The sequence below is a fragment of the Anolis sagrei genome, chromosome X, assembly GCF_037176765.1.
Source record: "Anolis sagrei isolate rAnoSag1 chromosome X, rAnoSag1.mat, whole genome shotgun sequence".
NCBI classification, from domain to species: domain Eukaryota; kingdom Metazoa; phylum Chordata; class Lepidosauria; order Squamata; family Dactyloidae; genus Anolis; species Anolis sagrei.
In genome coordinates, this window is record NC_090034.1 from 42819486 (window position 1) to 42833122 (window position 13637).

The window sequence follows — 13637 nt, forward strand, 5'->3', positions numbered from 1 at the left end:
ATAAAAAGTAAACGTCACTCTGGTTGGCCTACATAGGTCGACTGGCATTGGGGAGTACTACCTTGATCTCAGGGAGACCAGTGGCTTGACCTTGGTTGTTCATTTTGGTAACGTGTCTTCCAGATCCTTCTCTACAGTTTGGAGACTGGACAATGTGTGACGCAGCTTGGAAGCTCCTTGGGCGACTTCACATGTGTCAACCTCCGGGACAGCCCCCCGTTCATGGTGGTTGCAGGAAATAAAGACCGAAGGTACGTCTTAGCTAGAGGAACCCTCATGCGATGCGGACTCTTACGCTCTTGCACAGAACCACACTGGATACTTTGAGCAGACTCTGTGCAGGCATTGAGTTCCCAAGAATTGTGTGATGGTTGGAAAGCGATCCCCACATTTATTTTTATACACTCAATGGAAGTATTTCTTCGTTTCTTTTTCTTTTCAAAAGACATTTGGTGGAAACAGTTGGTGTGCGGCCCAGCGTGGCCTCTTGGAATCCCATTCTCTTTCCCACCAACACTCACCAAATGAGTCTGGCACTTCACACCTCACTTCCAGTGATTTGAAGGAGAAAAATAACCTCAGGGAGAAATGACCCGGGCCAAAAAAGCTCCTTCCTTCTCCCCCCGCCCCTAAGCAGTAACAAGAACGTACATTGGGATACTACGGTGTCCCTCAGGTGACCAAAAGAGAGGATTTATTTGTGAACAGGCTCCAAATTCCATTTAGTTGATTAGCAGCATTCTCTTTCTCTTCCCGGCTTAGGCAGCCCATATATTGTTTTCACTCCTCTGCTCCGTGTCTGTTGGCAGACATGGAAGCGCTCGGAGTCATCAGCATGAAAGGATTACAGTGCTTTTTAAAAACAACCCTTCGAGTCCAATTTTTGAGTCCCCCCTCCCCTTGGGAGTGGGGAGAGTGTTAATTATGGAGATGGCATTGCTCCAAAGGGATGTTGTACCGTGGCAGACATCCAGTGACTAATAGCGCCCTGTTTCCTCCCTCCTCGTCTTCCTGCTCCCACCCCAAGCAACGGGGCATCCAACTGCAGGTGCCCGTTTGCTTGGGCAGTTGGGTGTCTAGTTGCGAAGCCTGTGGATTTCACTCTGGAGCTCCCATCTTGAAGCCGCGAGAGCTGCTGCTTCCAAATATATAATGCGTTTTGTTCCTTGTTCAAGGAAGATGCCACCTGACAGGCCCGTAGCCAGGATTTCGTTTCGGGGGGGGGGGGGGGGGCTGAATTTTTTTCAGGGGGATTTCGGGGGGGGGCTGAGTTTCGGGGGGGGGGGCTGAGTCTGAGTGAAAGAGGGTCTACCCTAGCAAACCTTTTGTATCATTACCCCAATACCCCCATGCATATGGGATATATTGAGTATGGTGATCAGATCATGATATGAATAAACATAACAGTTTAAATAATGCACCAGTAAGGCCTTTTCACGAACCCCCATGAGAATTTCGGGGGGGGGGGGGGGCTGAAGCCCCTCAAGCCCCCTCCCCCCCCCCCCCGGCTACATGCCTGCCACCTGAGTACAATGCATAGGTGGTTGTCTGGCAGCCACCAAGTATTTCTATTTCTCCCTGAGAATTTCACTCCTCCCTTCAGTTTGCAAAAAGCACACAAGTCTTTTCTGCTTCGCCTCCCTTCATGCGGAGTCGTGCATCAGGACAACATGAAGCCGTATAGCAGGAGGGCTTTTGTTACCTTAATCACCACTGCAATGCTTGAACCTCCCCAAGGGGTTCCAGATGAATTTCTTTGAATGTATTCTCAAAATAGCTGGTGGGTTGCAGCACATTTCTTTTTTCCTCGGAGAATAATACAGTGGAGCTATTCCAATGTCCCCACTTGAGCTTGCTGAGAAAGGCAGGAGAAATGGAGACTCTTAATGGATTAGTTTGGGACTGGCCTACCTTCATGATCGCATTTCCCCCTACGAACCTGCGCAATCCCTTCAATCTTTGAGGGAGACCCTCCTCTCGCTCCCGCCTCCCGTCACAAGCGTGGCTTGTGGGGACGAGGGAGAGGGCCTTCTCCGTGGTGGCCCCTTGGCTCTGGAACTCGCTCCTCAGGGAGATTAGGCAAGCATCCACCCTGGCAATTTTTAGGAAAAGTTTAAAAACTTGTCTTTTCCTGTGTGCTTTTGAAGAATGAATTATTAATTCCCATGTCAGGTCCTGTCTCAGTGTCAATTGGTTTTCTGATGTACTTTATCCCATCCCTCAGTTGAGAATAACCTAATTGTTTGTCCCACCCAAGTCTCTCTCTAAATACAGCACTTTATTTATCTACTTCACCCTCTTCTAAATTCTTATATTATTTTTTATACTCTGTTGTATTATGTTATTGTTACTATCTTATTGTTTTATTATGTTATTGTATAAGCATTTTTGCTTAATGTTGTCATGTGTCTTGTATGTATTTTATTTTGCTTTATTGTAATTGTTTGGGCTTGGCCCCATGTTAGCCGCCCGGATTCCCCTTGGGGAGATGGAGGCGGGGTACAAATAAAGTTGTTGTTGATGTTGTTATTATTATTATTATTATTATTATTATTATTATTATTATTCCCAACAACGGAATGGCAGAATGATGAATCAATGGATAGGTAAATAAATCAATTTATTTATCGTGTCAGGGGCAGACCAAACAGTTGCATTGCATTGTTTAACAAACAAACAGACAGACAAACAAAACACAAAGTTTGCAAGCTTGGTAGTTGATTAAATGCCCTTTGACCAGTAGCTGGCCACTTGGAGTGCTTCCGGTGTTGCTGCAAGAAGGTCCTCCATTGTGCATGTGGCAGGGCTTAGGTTGCATTGCAGCAGATGGTCTGTGGTTTCCTCTTCTCTGCACTCGCATGTCGTGGACTCCACTTTGTAGCCCCATTTCTTAAGGTTGGCTCTGCATCTCGTGGTGCCAGAGCGCAGTCTGTTCAGCGCATTCCAAGTCACCCAGTTTTCTGTGTGCCCAGGGCAGAGTCTCTCATTTGGTATCAGCCATTGATTGAGGTTCTGGGTTTGAGCCTGCCACTTTTGGACTCTCGCTTGTGTCTCTGTAGATCTTAGAAAACTATTTCTTGATTTAAGTCGTTGACGTGCTGGCTGATATCCAAACGGGATGAGCTGGAGATGTCACTGCCGTGGTCCTTTCACTGTTGGCTATTAATTCCCGGCGGATGTCAGGTTGTGTAATTTCTCCAGTGGTGTAGGGTGCAGACACCCTGTGATGATGCGGCATGTTTCGTTAAGAGCCACATCTACTGTTTTAGCATGGTGAGATGTGCTCTACACTGGGCATGCGTACTCAGCAGCAGAGTAGCATAGCGCAAGGGCAGATGTATTCACAGTGTCTGGTTGTGATCCCCAGGTTGTGCCAGTCAGCTTTCGTATGGTACTGTTTCTACTGCCCACATTTTGCTTGATATTCAGGCAATGCTGCTTGTAAGTCAGAGCACGGTCCAGAGTGACTCCCAGGTATTTGGGTGTGCTGCAATGCTCCAGTGGGATTCCTTCCCAGGTAATCCTCAGAGCTCGGGATGCTTCTCTGTTCTTAAGATGAAAAGCACATGTCTTTGTGTTTTGGATGGATTAGGGATCAGCTGGTTTTCCCTGTAACAGGCAGGAAGAGCACCTAGAGCAGTGGTTCTCAACCTGGGGTCCCCAGATGTTTTTGGCCTACAACTCCCAGAAATCCCAGCCAGTTGACCAGCTGTTAGGATTTCTGGGAGTTGAAGGCCAAAAACATCTGAGGACCCCAGGTTGAGAATCACTGACCTAGAGCTTTGGAGAGTTTCTATTCAACCATCTCAAAGCTCCCTGCTTCAGCGGTGATGGCACGATCATCTGCATAGATGGAACTCTCTGTCCCTTCTGGCAGTGGCTGGTCATTTGTGTAAATGTTGAACATTGATGGAGAAAGCACGCTCCCCTGAGGCAGGCTGTTCTTCTGTTTCCGCCATCTGCTTCTCTGGCCCTGGATAGGTGAAACCTACTGATTTCATAGGGCTGCTGTAGTTGAAACTGGTTCAGGTCTAAGGTGTTCAGAAATAGAGGAATGGAAGCTGGGCCCTTCTGTATACTTGGCATGGACCCTGCCTTTTTTAGCTGTGGGTTTTCTGTTGAAACCATTGTACATATGAACCTTCCTTGTACTAGATTACATTATTTGTCTGTCTCAACCAGTGATGTCCATAATGATTGGCATCAACCCTGCAGGATCTCAGGGAAAGAGAGGTCTTCCCATCATTAGCTACCAGCCTGGAGATGGAAGGGATAAAACATGGGATCTTCTACCTGCAAAGCAAAATCATGGCTGCTGAGCTGTAGTCTTTCCTCAAAAGTAGGGTGATTGGTTATTGAAACATTCATTCTTCTACCTGTGTTGGATTGGCTTGAAATGAATTTCTTGTGGTCTAATGAGAGGGCAGAATGTGACACACAGTCACCAAGGTATTGTACAATCTCATGAAAAGCCTAATCTCTTGTACAGCAGAGGCTCTGTGTAGCTTCTCTCACTCTATCTTCATAGTCCTAAAGCTGAGAAATGTGCTTTCCTTGAGAACTCTACTTGAGCTTCCTCTCTCTTAAGACACTCTGGAAGTATTAGTTTTTGACTCCCAAGTTCCAGAATCCCCCCAACCACTATCATGACTTAATTTACAGCAGCCACGTATTTAAGGCTGACCTGGGAAACATTTATGAGGTTGGGAACTACAACTCTCAGAGCTTTTTTTGATCAGAATGGCTATGGTCTATGCTGGCCGAGAGATTCTGGGATACATAGTCAACATGAACTTTTAAAAACTCTGGCTTGGAGAAAGTACATGGCTGTCCATCACTGCTTCTCCCTCCAATGACTGTCTGACCAGCCTGAGACAACCCAGTGAATTTCATTGGGGATTGGAGATTTGAACCTAGGTCCTTACATACTTAATCCAGCATTCTGATGGAGGAACATTTGTTTTTCCAGACCTTTGAAACCACAGGTACCACAATACCTTGCACTGGGCTGGGGCTTTGGGAGAATCTGAATTCCAAAACACTTGGAGGGCCAAAGGGTCCCCATCCTTCTGATAAAGTATGAGAAGTTCACAGAACCCTCAGTTGGACATTTGCAAGAAGTGATCCCAAGCAGCGTGGAACAACTGCCACATTTTCAGTCACTGGCACCTGGGACGTAGAGCTTGCAAGACTTTTCCCTAACAATTTGAAAGTGTCTGTTGTTTTCTCTGGGCATGGAGGCCTGGAAGCCAGGTCCTCGCTAATGAAACCACAAAGGCCCAGCCAGGGCTCGGCACATTGAAGGCTGCCTGATTATGGTTCGTGGTGCCGGCAGGCGGAGTGCCAGGCCCCACGCGGCGAAGGATGGAGCTTCGAAGCTGCGTTCTGCTTTTGCCCGGTGCCCAGGTCTGCGGAGGCCCTGCTTTGTCGGAGGAAGAGGGAGCCGGGCTTTGTTTCCTCCATCTGTGGATGCTTCAGCAAGCGAGGCGGAGGAGCTGGGAGCAGCCCAGGCCCAGCACACTCCCGTCCCTGTTCCAGCCTGTCAGGCACATTCTGCCTGGTTGGAGTCTTTGTCATCTTTTTGTTTTAATTGTCGGGATAGAGTTATTCACGGGTTCCTGCGGAGCAGTTTCATTCGAGAAGGTCAAGGGGGAGAAAGAGGGGAGGCTTTTTTCTCTTCTGAACAGTCTCCAGATCAGAGCAGAAATCCTAAACAATGGAAGTTCTGGCACAATGAGCGTCCTCCTTGTTGGGCTCCTATCCACGCAGGCAACTGATCTTCTGCGGTTCATCATTTCCCAAGGATTAGCTTCAATTTTTCTGCCCAGCAGCTCCCTGGATTGTTTCCCCCCCTTTTGTGATCTGCTGTGATTTCCCCCCTCCCATTTCTTCTGTCTTGGATTATCTCTGAAGCTATTCCTCCTGTGCTCATGTACTTCCTTGCTCGCTTTCTCTCACATATCAGGGATGACTAACATAGTAGCCTCCAGATGTGGTTGGATTGCGACTCCAGTTCCCATCATTCCTCATCATTGGCTATGCTAGTTATGACGGATGAGATTTCTAGTACAACAGTTTTTGGAGGGCCCGCTTCCATGATACTGAGTATCTGCATTTATTTTTATTTCAATGCAGTTTATATCCCGATCTGTCAAGGTAACATTAATGTAAGCAAGGTTAAGAACAGTTTATGAGAGGAATTTCTTGGTTTCATTATTAAGATGACCCATGAGCATGAAATTGGGCCTCCTCCTAGTATGTTACTAAATAGGTGGAGCCCCCAGTGGTGCAATGGGTTAAACCTTGTGCTGGCATGACTGCTGACTGAAAGGTTGGCAGTTCAAATCCGGGAAGCAGAGTGAGCTCCCGTCCTATCAGCTCCAGCTTCTCATGCGAAGTCATAACAGAAGCCTCCCACAGGATGGTAAAGCATCCAGGCATCCCCTGGGCAACGTCCTTGCAGACGGCCAATTCTCTCACACCAGAAGTGACTTGCAGTTTCTCAAGTTGCTCCTGACACAAAAAAGAAAAAGCTTGAAGACACTCTCGGTATATAGACAGCCATTAGTAGACATAGTGGTTGCTTGTATATTCCCAGTAGGTGGGTGGCTGCACCCGTGTTGGTATCTGGTTGTTTTTCCTGTACTGTCTGATGCACTTGCAGATTCTCAAGTCGCTCCTGACACGAAAAAGAAAAAAAAACTAAAGAGGTGAAGAAATGTTGGCATCAGCACTTCCCATTATAACATTTGCTTATGAAGCCATCTGCCTCTGGTGCCTTGCATTCCCCAGCAACTGATAACACATAAGTTTAGTACCCTTGTTACTGTGAATGTTATATACCTATCCTGATGAGTATCCATTGACGGCCCCATATTCCATAAATGTTATTTACTTCCCTTAAAACTGTACAAGTTGGCAGCGCTTTTGTGTCTTGGAGTAGTTGTGCTTTGCAAGTGAAGTTTATTCCCTTTCTTCTGTTTTCCAAGATTTATTTATTTATCGTATCAGGAGCAAACCAAGGGTACAGTTGTAATGTGTTTTTAAAAAAACACAAAGTTTAAAAACTTGGCATTCTATTAAATGTCCTTTGACCAGTAGCTGACCACTTGGAGTACCTCTGGTGTTGCTGTAAGGATATCCTCTGTTGTGCAAATGGCAGGGCTCAGGTTGCATTGTAGTAGGTGGTCTGTGGTCTGCTCTTCTCTATACTCGCATGTCATGGACTCCACTTTGTGGCCCCATTTCTTAAGGTTGGCTTTGCCTCTCGTGGTGCCAGACGCAGTGTATTCAGTGCCTTCCAAGATGAAGTTCTTTCTTCTCAGTCTCCTTCCATAGTTGAGTCATCTGTTTGTTTTGTTAAAGATCTCCAGAACTTTTAGCCATCTCTCATAGGACTTGTTTTGCAGGACCCATCACCATCCTGACTAATATGCACCAGGCAGTATTTGAGAGGCAGCCTACAGAGCACGGATCAGAAGCTTGTTTTCTTTGGAAATTGTGCTTCCATTTGTGTAGCATAGGGTCCCATGGATCTGAAGTCTGCCTAGAATGTGCTCTTCTCACACATCATGTGTGTCACGAGGCCTCCATCCTGGTCTCCAAAATATGTTTATTGCCCCTGGAGACTTCTTGACACATTGAGTGTAATTTACAAAGGCTGGCAGCCGATCCCCATGGGGCCTTTCACTCTTGAAGGAGCAGGCCGCATGAAATCATGTATTGATTTTTCATTTTGACCAAATCAACAGAGCGATCCCAGCAGGAGGTGGGACTGGCTTTTTGCAAGGCAGACATGATCGGTTGCCAAGTCCAAGAGGTTAAAGGCTGGCGAGTGAGACCCTGAAATGATTGGCTTGACCTTTATGAGAAGTTAGCCATCTGGGTCCCTGTTTTGGTTGTGCTCTGTAAGGGGGAGATGGCTGTTGGCTTGAAAAGGGAACTTGCCAGTGTTAAGAAAGGATGGCAGGCAATGCAGACCATTCAAAAAGGCAATCGACATTCATGAAAATGGGTCTCAGAAGCCACTGTGTTGTAGTGGTTGAGTGCTGGACTGGGACTGGTTGAATAGTGGTTGAGGGCCAGGCCCGTTGAGCCATCAAACTCACTGGGAGATCTTGGGCCAATCACACTCTCTCAGCCTAGCCTACCTCACAGTATATAATGGGGAGGAGGAAACCGATGATCTTGATCTTACCCTCATTGACGAAAAATGAGATAGTGGTCTAACCTATGAAATAAATATGATAGCAGCCTAAGTTAACCACTATTTCATAGATGAGGGAAATATTATCCCTGCAGTTATTTTAGCCTAATATCCCATTGCACCAACTAAACAAAGCCAACGGTAAAGGACTGTGGGGTTGTCATCCAAAACATCTGATGGGCTACTGTTTCCCTCATAGTGACTAAAAGGGTTTTAGGAGGAGAATTGAAGGATGTTAAGGGAAGAAACGTTTAAGATCATCTGGGGAGGCCCTGATCTCGGTGCCGCCTTCTCGCGGGCGCGATCGGCGGAGGTGAGTGACAGTGCCTTCTCAGTGGTGGCTCCTCAAGTGTGGAACTCCCTCCCCAGCAATGTTAGATCAGTCTCCTCTCTCCTGACCTTCTGCAAGAGAGTGAAATCAGGGCTTTGTGACCAAGCCTTTAAAGAACCTGTGCAATAGATAGACTTGGAACATTGGAATGGCCTGGATTATGCTTGTGGATTATGTGTTTAACTCTTAATGTATTGTTTTTAAATGTTTTAATTGTTTTAATGTACTTTAAAATTCTATTTTAATGTTTATTTACCGTATATTCCGGCATATAAGACGACTGGGCGTATAAGATGACCCTCAATTTTTTCAGTTAAAATATAGAGTTTGGGATATACTCGCCGTATAAGACCACCCCTCTTCCAATGCACACTAAATTAAAAAAAAATTAAAAATCAGATTTGAATTCAAGATGGTAACTTTAATTCAAATGCTTATGACATGCAGATTCCCATGAGAGGGACATTGTACCTTACATTGTACATTACAGTTGCTCTTTCTCCCTTGAATTTCATTTATACTCTGGGTCCTTTACATCATGCTGGCAATAAGTTAAAATAAACTGTTACATGAAATAATTCTCATTTAAAGCAATTATAAAAACCAGCCAAGGTAAAGTGTCATATCAGTTCCCTTTTGCCTTTTCTCAGGTTTCTCCTATTGACACAGCCTAAAACAGCATTGGCCTCAATTGGTTCCAGGGTCCAGGAAGGAGAGAGGCAGCGTGAGGAAGGCGGCCCTCCGGCCTCCTTCCTCATGCTGCCTCTTTCCTCACTGGGCCCAGCTGGGGCCCAACGGAGCGTCTGGCCCACGCCGCGCTGCTGCAGGAGCCTGTAGACATGCTGGAAGCCTCTCCGGAAGCAGCAGGGGTGAGCGCGCTCACCAGCGCAGGTCTTCCTCCTCCGTCCTCGCCTCGCAGATGCCTTCCTCGGCAGGCGCACACGGGACGAGAGAGGAGGGAAAGGTGTGCACCAGCTGCGGAAGACAGCGCCGGCCTCCGCAGGGTGCATCTTTCCCTCCTCTCCCGTCCCGTGTGCGCCTCCACCGCCGAGGAAGGCATCTGCGGGGCGAGGACGGAGGAGAGAAAGGTGCCAGACGCTCCGTTGGGCCCCAGCTAGGCCCAGTGAGGAAAGAGGCAGCGTGAGGAAGGAGGTCGGAGGGCAGGCCGCTGCAGGCGGATGTTCTCCTCCGCTGCCTTGGCTCCACTGCCATTCGTCATCTAATATGTCCAGAAGACAAGACGACCCCCAAGTTTTCAAAGGATTTTAAAGGTTTAAAAAGTCGTCTATTACCCCGGTTTTTACGGTAAGTGTATATTGTGTTTTAGGGCATCAAATTGTTGCCTGTATGTAAAGCCGCCTTGAGTCCCCTCCAGGGTGAGAAAGACGGGGTAGAAATGTCATAAATAAATAAAAGGCACATTTGTGTGAAGACATTTGTTGATGTTGCCTCTGAAGAAATGACTGGCCTGTCATTTTTGTGAAGTTCCACCTAGAAATATGGACACCTGAGGTGTGTTCAACGCAGTTCTAGGTTGATCTTGGTGTAGTAAGCGCTCGGTGGGATGAAAGCAGGATTATGGATGTCTTAACGTTGGTGCATGCCATGAGCTTTTACTCCTCTCCTGTTCTTGTTTTAGGGTGAGAGTGTATGACGTACGCAAAAGCAAGCCGGCCTGCTCAGTCTATGGCCACCAGCTCGGAGTCTCAGCTGTGCAGATGGATGACTGGAAGATTGTCAGTGGAGGGGAAGAAGGCCTGGTCTGTGTGTGGGACCAACGAATGGGCACAAAACTCTGGGAAATGCATGCCAGGTAATGCTCTCAGCCCATTTTCTGCAATCGGTGATCAAGCTATTTCATCCCAGTGCCAAAAAAGTATAAGTATGTGTAGTTGAAATCCACAAATGTGTGTCGATCTGTACTTGTTTCAGGCTTCTTCCTTGTTTGCCACCACTTCATCCAGTTTTAGAGCAGGGCTGGGGAACCTTTTGCCTCCATCTCTAGGATGGGATTCCCAGCCCTCAAAACACGCCTTACCTCATGTTTCTCCATGGTGAGGTTGGACTTGTAACTGCCCTGTGGCTGAATTCCAGCTGCCTCTGGTGGGCGTACTTCAAAGCGGGCAAAAAAGCGATTCAACTCCTCTGCCAACATTCCCCCTCAGTAGGAATGTTATTGTTTGGTTTACAGTTAGTAGTTTGTTGAATCCCCTGCCACATCTGCCTTGCGTTGTTACTGTGGAAATGATCTAGACCAGGGGTATCCAACCTGTGACCCTCCAGGTGTTGTGGACTTCAGCTCCCTGAATTCCTGGCCATTGGACAAGCTTGTTAGGGCTTCTGGAAGCTGGAGGGCCAAACATCTGGAAAGCTGTGGTCTAGATAAAAGTGATATAGGGTCTTATGAACCTGTTGTAATAAAATGAATCCACAGAGCATGGCCCGTTTGGAGAGGTTGTGGGTGCTTTGTGCAGCTTTCCTAACTTCACTTCTTACAGCTGTTGGACTACAGTTCCCATCATTCGTGGGCAGCATGGCTAATGACTTGGGCTGATGGAAGTTGAGGTTCAGTACTTCTGTGCTGGGTTGGGATAATATATTACAGTATGATTCTCATATCCATAGGGATATGTTCCAAGCCCCCCCCCTCCCCCCAACAACGTAGATATTAGCATGCCCTATAGTTTGACTACACTTGGGCAGGAAGCATACCATAAAATTGCACTGCAGTACCTGGGGAGGCCCACAAACACTTCTGTGCAGGGAGAATATTTTTTGCAGCATGGGTAAATGAAACCATTTATATCCAATCCATAGTTAATAAAGTTGTACTGTATACTGTGGGACCTTTAGAGTGTAAAATGGTTGAATTCCCTCTTGAGTGTGCAGCATATTGCCCTATTTGTACCCATAACGTCAGTGAAGGTTTCACACCACACCTTGTTTTTGCCCTCCCAGTTGATAGAATCTGAAACCAGCATGACTGGAATGGATCTGTGCTGAACATCCAAGAGGACTACCACTTGGCAGAGCTGGCACTTGGCATGATGGAGTCAAAGCCCAGTGCTCCCCAGTATAAGAGAGCGCCTTCTTTTTCAGTTTGTAGAGGAACACAACAGCTATAGAGCAGTTTGTAGAGGAACACAACAGCTATAGAGGTAGAGCTCCATTTGGCAGGGAGGAGGCCCAGGTTTAGTCACCAACAATTCCATCTCATTATTATCCATCTGAGAGACCCCTATTTGAAATCCTAAAGAGCCACTGCCAGTCAATGCTGAGAAAAACGGAATTGGGTGTACCAATGACACAATGTGCTTTAAATCAGTTAAAAGGCTCTAGCTCAGTGGTAGCACATATACTTTGAATAAAAAAGGCCCTAGGCTCCATTCCTAGCATGTTTGAGTAGAGCTTTTTGTCAGCTGTTAACACAGGATTGGATGAAGCTATGATTTGACTTGGTATACATGTGTGCTCACAGTTAATGCAAGAGGGAGGTGTGGCGGAAAGATGGTCTACAGTAGAAGCCTTAGTAGACTCAGGACCCATTTTTAGTTCAAATTTAGGTTCAGTTCCTTCAGTTTCTATGATATCTTTGTCGTTACACACAGCAGAGTCTTTTCCTGCCCGTTTACAAGAGTATGCTCCAGATAGATGGATTGGACTACAACTTCTTTCATTTTTTGCCATGTCTAGTGATCAGAGAAAAAGAGTAGGATGAAGAAGAAGGCTGTTGTGTTCACATTACCTACAGTACAACTTTGGAAAGTTACTTTTTTGGACTACAGTCCCCAAAATCCCTCAGCTAAGCATGGATAGTGGCCACGCCAGCTTTAAAGTTCTGAGGATTGTGATCCAAACCCAAAAGAGTCCAAGCTCTGCCTTCAACACAGGACTGTCCATATGAACCAGCTCAGATTCTTTTTTTTATTATTGCAATCTGTCTGGATCAGTTACATTTCTGCGGCCATCCACTTGGTGGTGCTGAAAACAACATCTACAAATCTCTCTTTTTCCTTCTTAAAATAAATGATGTCCGGTCTTCTTGGTTGGTGGGCAAAGCTGCAGGAATAGCTCGGTCCACTTAGTTAATAGAAGGTTGGCAATGAGGCCAGGAGGGCGACTTTTGGGACACCCTGTATTTTCAAGAAGGGAAAGGAACAGTCATGTGAATAGACTCATCACTATGCATTGAATCACATGAATGACGCCCACACAGAGAGATGTGTAGATTATCATTTTCAATTAGATTTGCTCTGAATATTTGAGCGTAATTATGAACCAATATATTTCTATTGTATTTCTTTATCTCAGGATACATTTAATCAAATACCTTTGGTGCTTGACTCTTTTTCTTAACACTTTGTACAAAATTTCTGTGCATTGGAATTTATTTTTTCATGTCAGGAGCAACTTGAGAAACTGCAAGTCACTTCTGGTGTGAGAGAATTGACCATCTGCAAGGATGTTGCCCAGGGGACATCTGGATGTTTTGGTTTTTAAAATGTTTTTACCATTCTTGTGGGAGGCTTTTCTCATGTTCCCGCATGGGGAGCTGGAGCTGACAGAGGGAGCTCATCTGTGCTCTCCCTGGATTTGAACCTCTGACCTGTTGTTCTTCAGTTCTGCTGGCACAAGGGTTTAACCCACTACGCCACCGGGGGCTCCCTGCATTGGAATGACTAGATTTTTAATATCTTAATTAAGATGTTAAGGGCTTACATATTGCGTTTAGACATTTGAAACATAATTCTCATGAAAATGAAAACAAGAACAAGTCAGTGACCAACAGGGCACCTGCTTCCTTTGTCCAGGCACCCGGTTCGCCATGTCTGGTTCAATGCACACAGCCTCATCACAGCCAATGTTCCTGATGAGAAGGTGCCCCGAGGCGCCTGCATCACGGATGATGACTTGACGGCGCATCGAAGGTAAGTCATTCATCTAAACAGGAAGGAGAATCCAGAAAGCAGGGAGAGTCGAATGGGCAGTGCCACCAAACTTGCAAAGCACTGTGGGTGGATGGATATACGTCAGTGCCTGTGAGAATTGGAGGGAACATAGCCTGGTGAAGGCAAGGTAGAAGGAGGCCTAGCTTCACTG

General features: G+C 46.4%; 1 protein-coding gene across 1 annotated transcript in view; it reads left to right on the forward strand.

Moving 5' to 3' along the window:
- FBXW8 (F-box and WD repeat domain containing 8) overlaps positions 1 to 13637 on the forward strand; it is a 122674-nt gene that overhangs the window by 105050 nt on the left and 3987 nt on the right. Inside the window, exons 8-10 of the mRNA XM_060785774.2 lie at positions 124 to 251; positions 10177 to 10350; positions 13349 to 13465. Coding sequence (XP_060641757.2) covers positions 124 to 251; positions 10177 to 10350; positions 13349 to 13465 — 419 coding nt within the window. The remainder of the gene's footprint in view (positions 1 to 123; positions 252 to 10176; positions 10351 to 13348; positions 13466 to 13637) is intronic.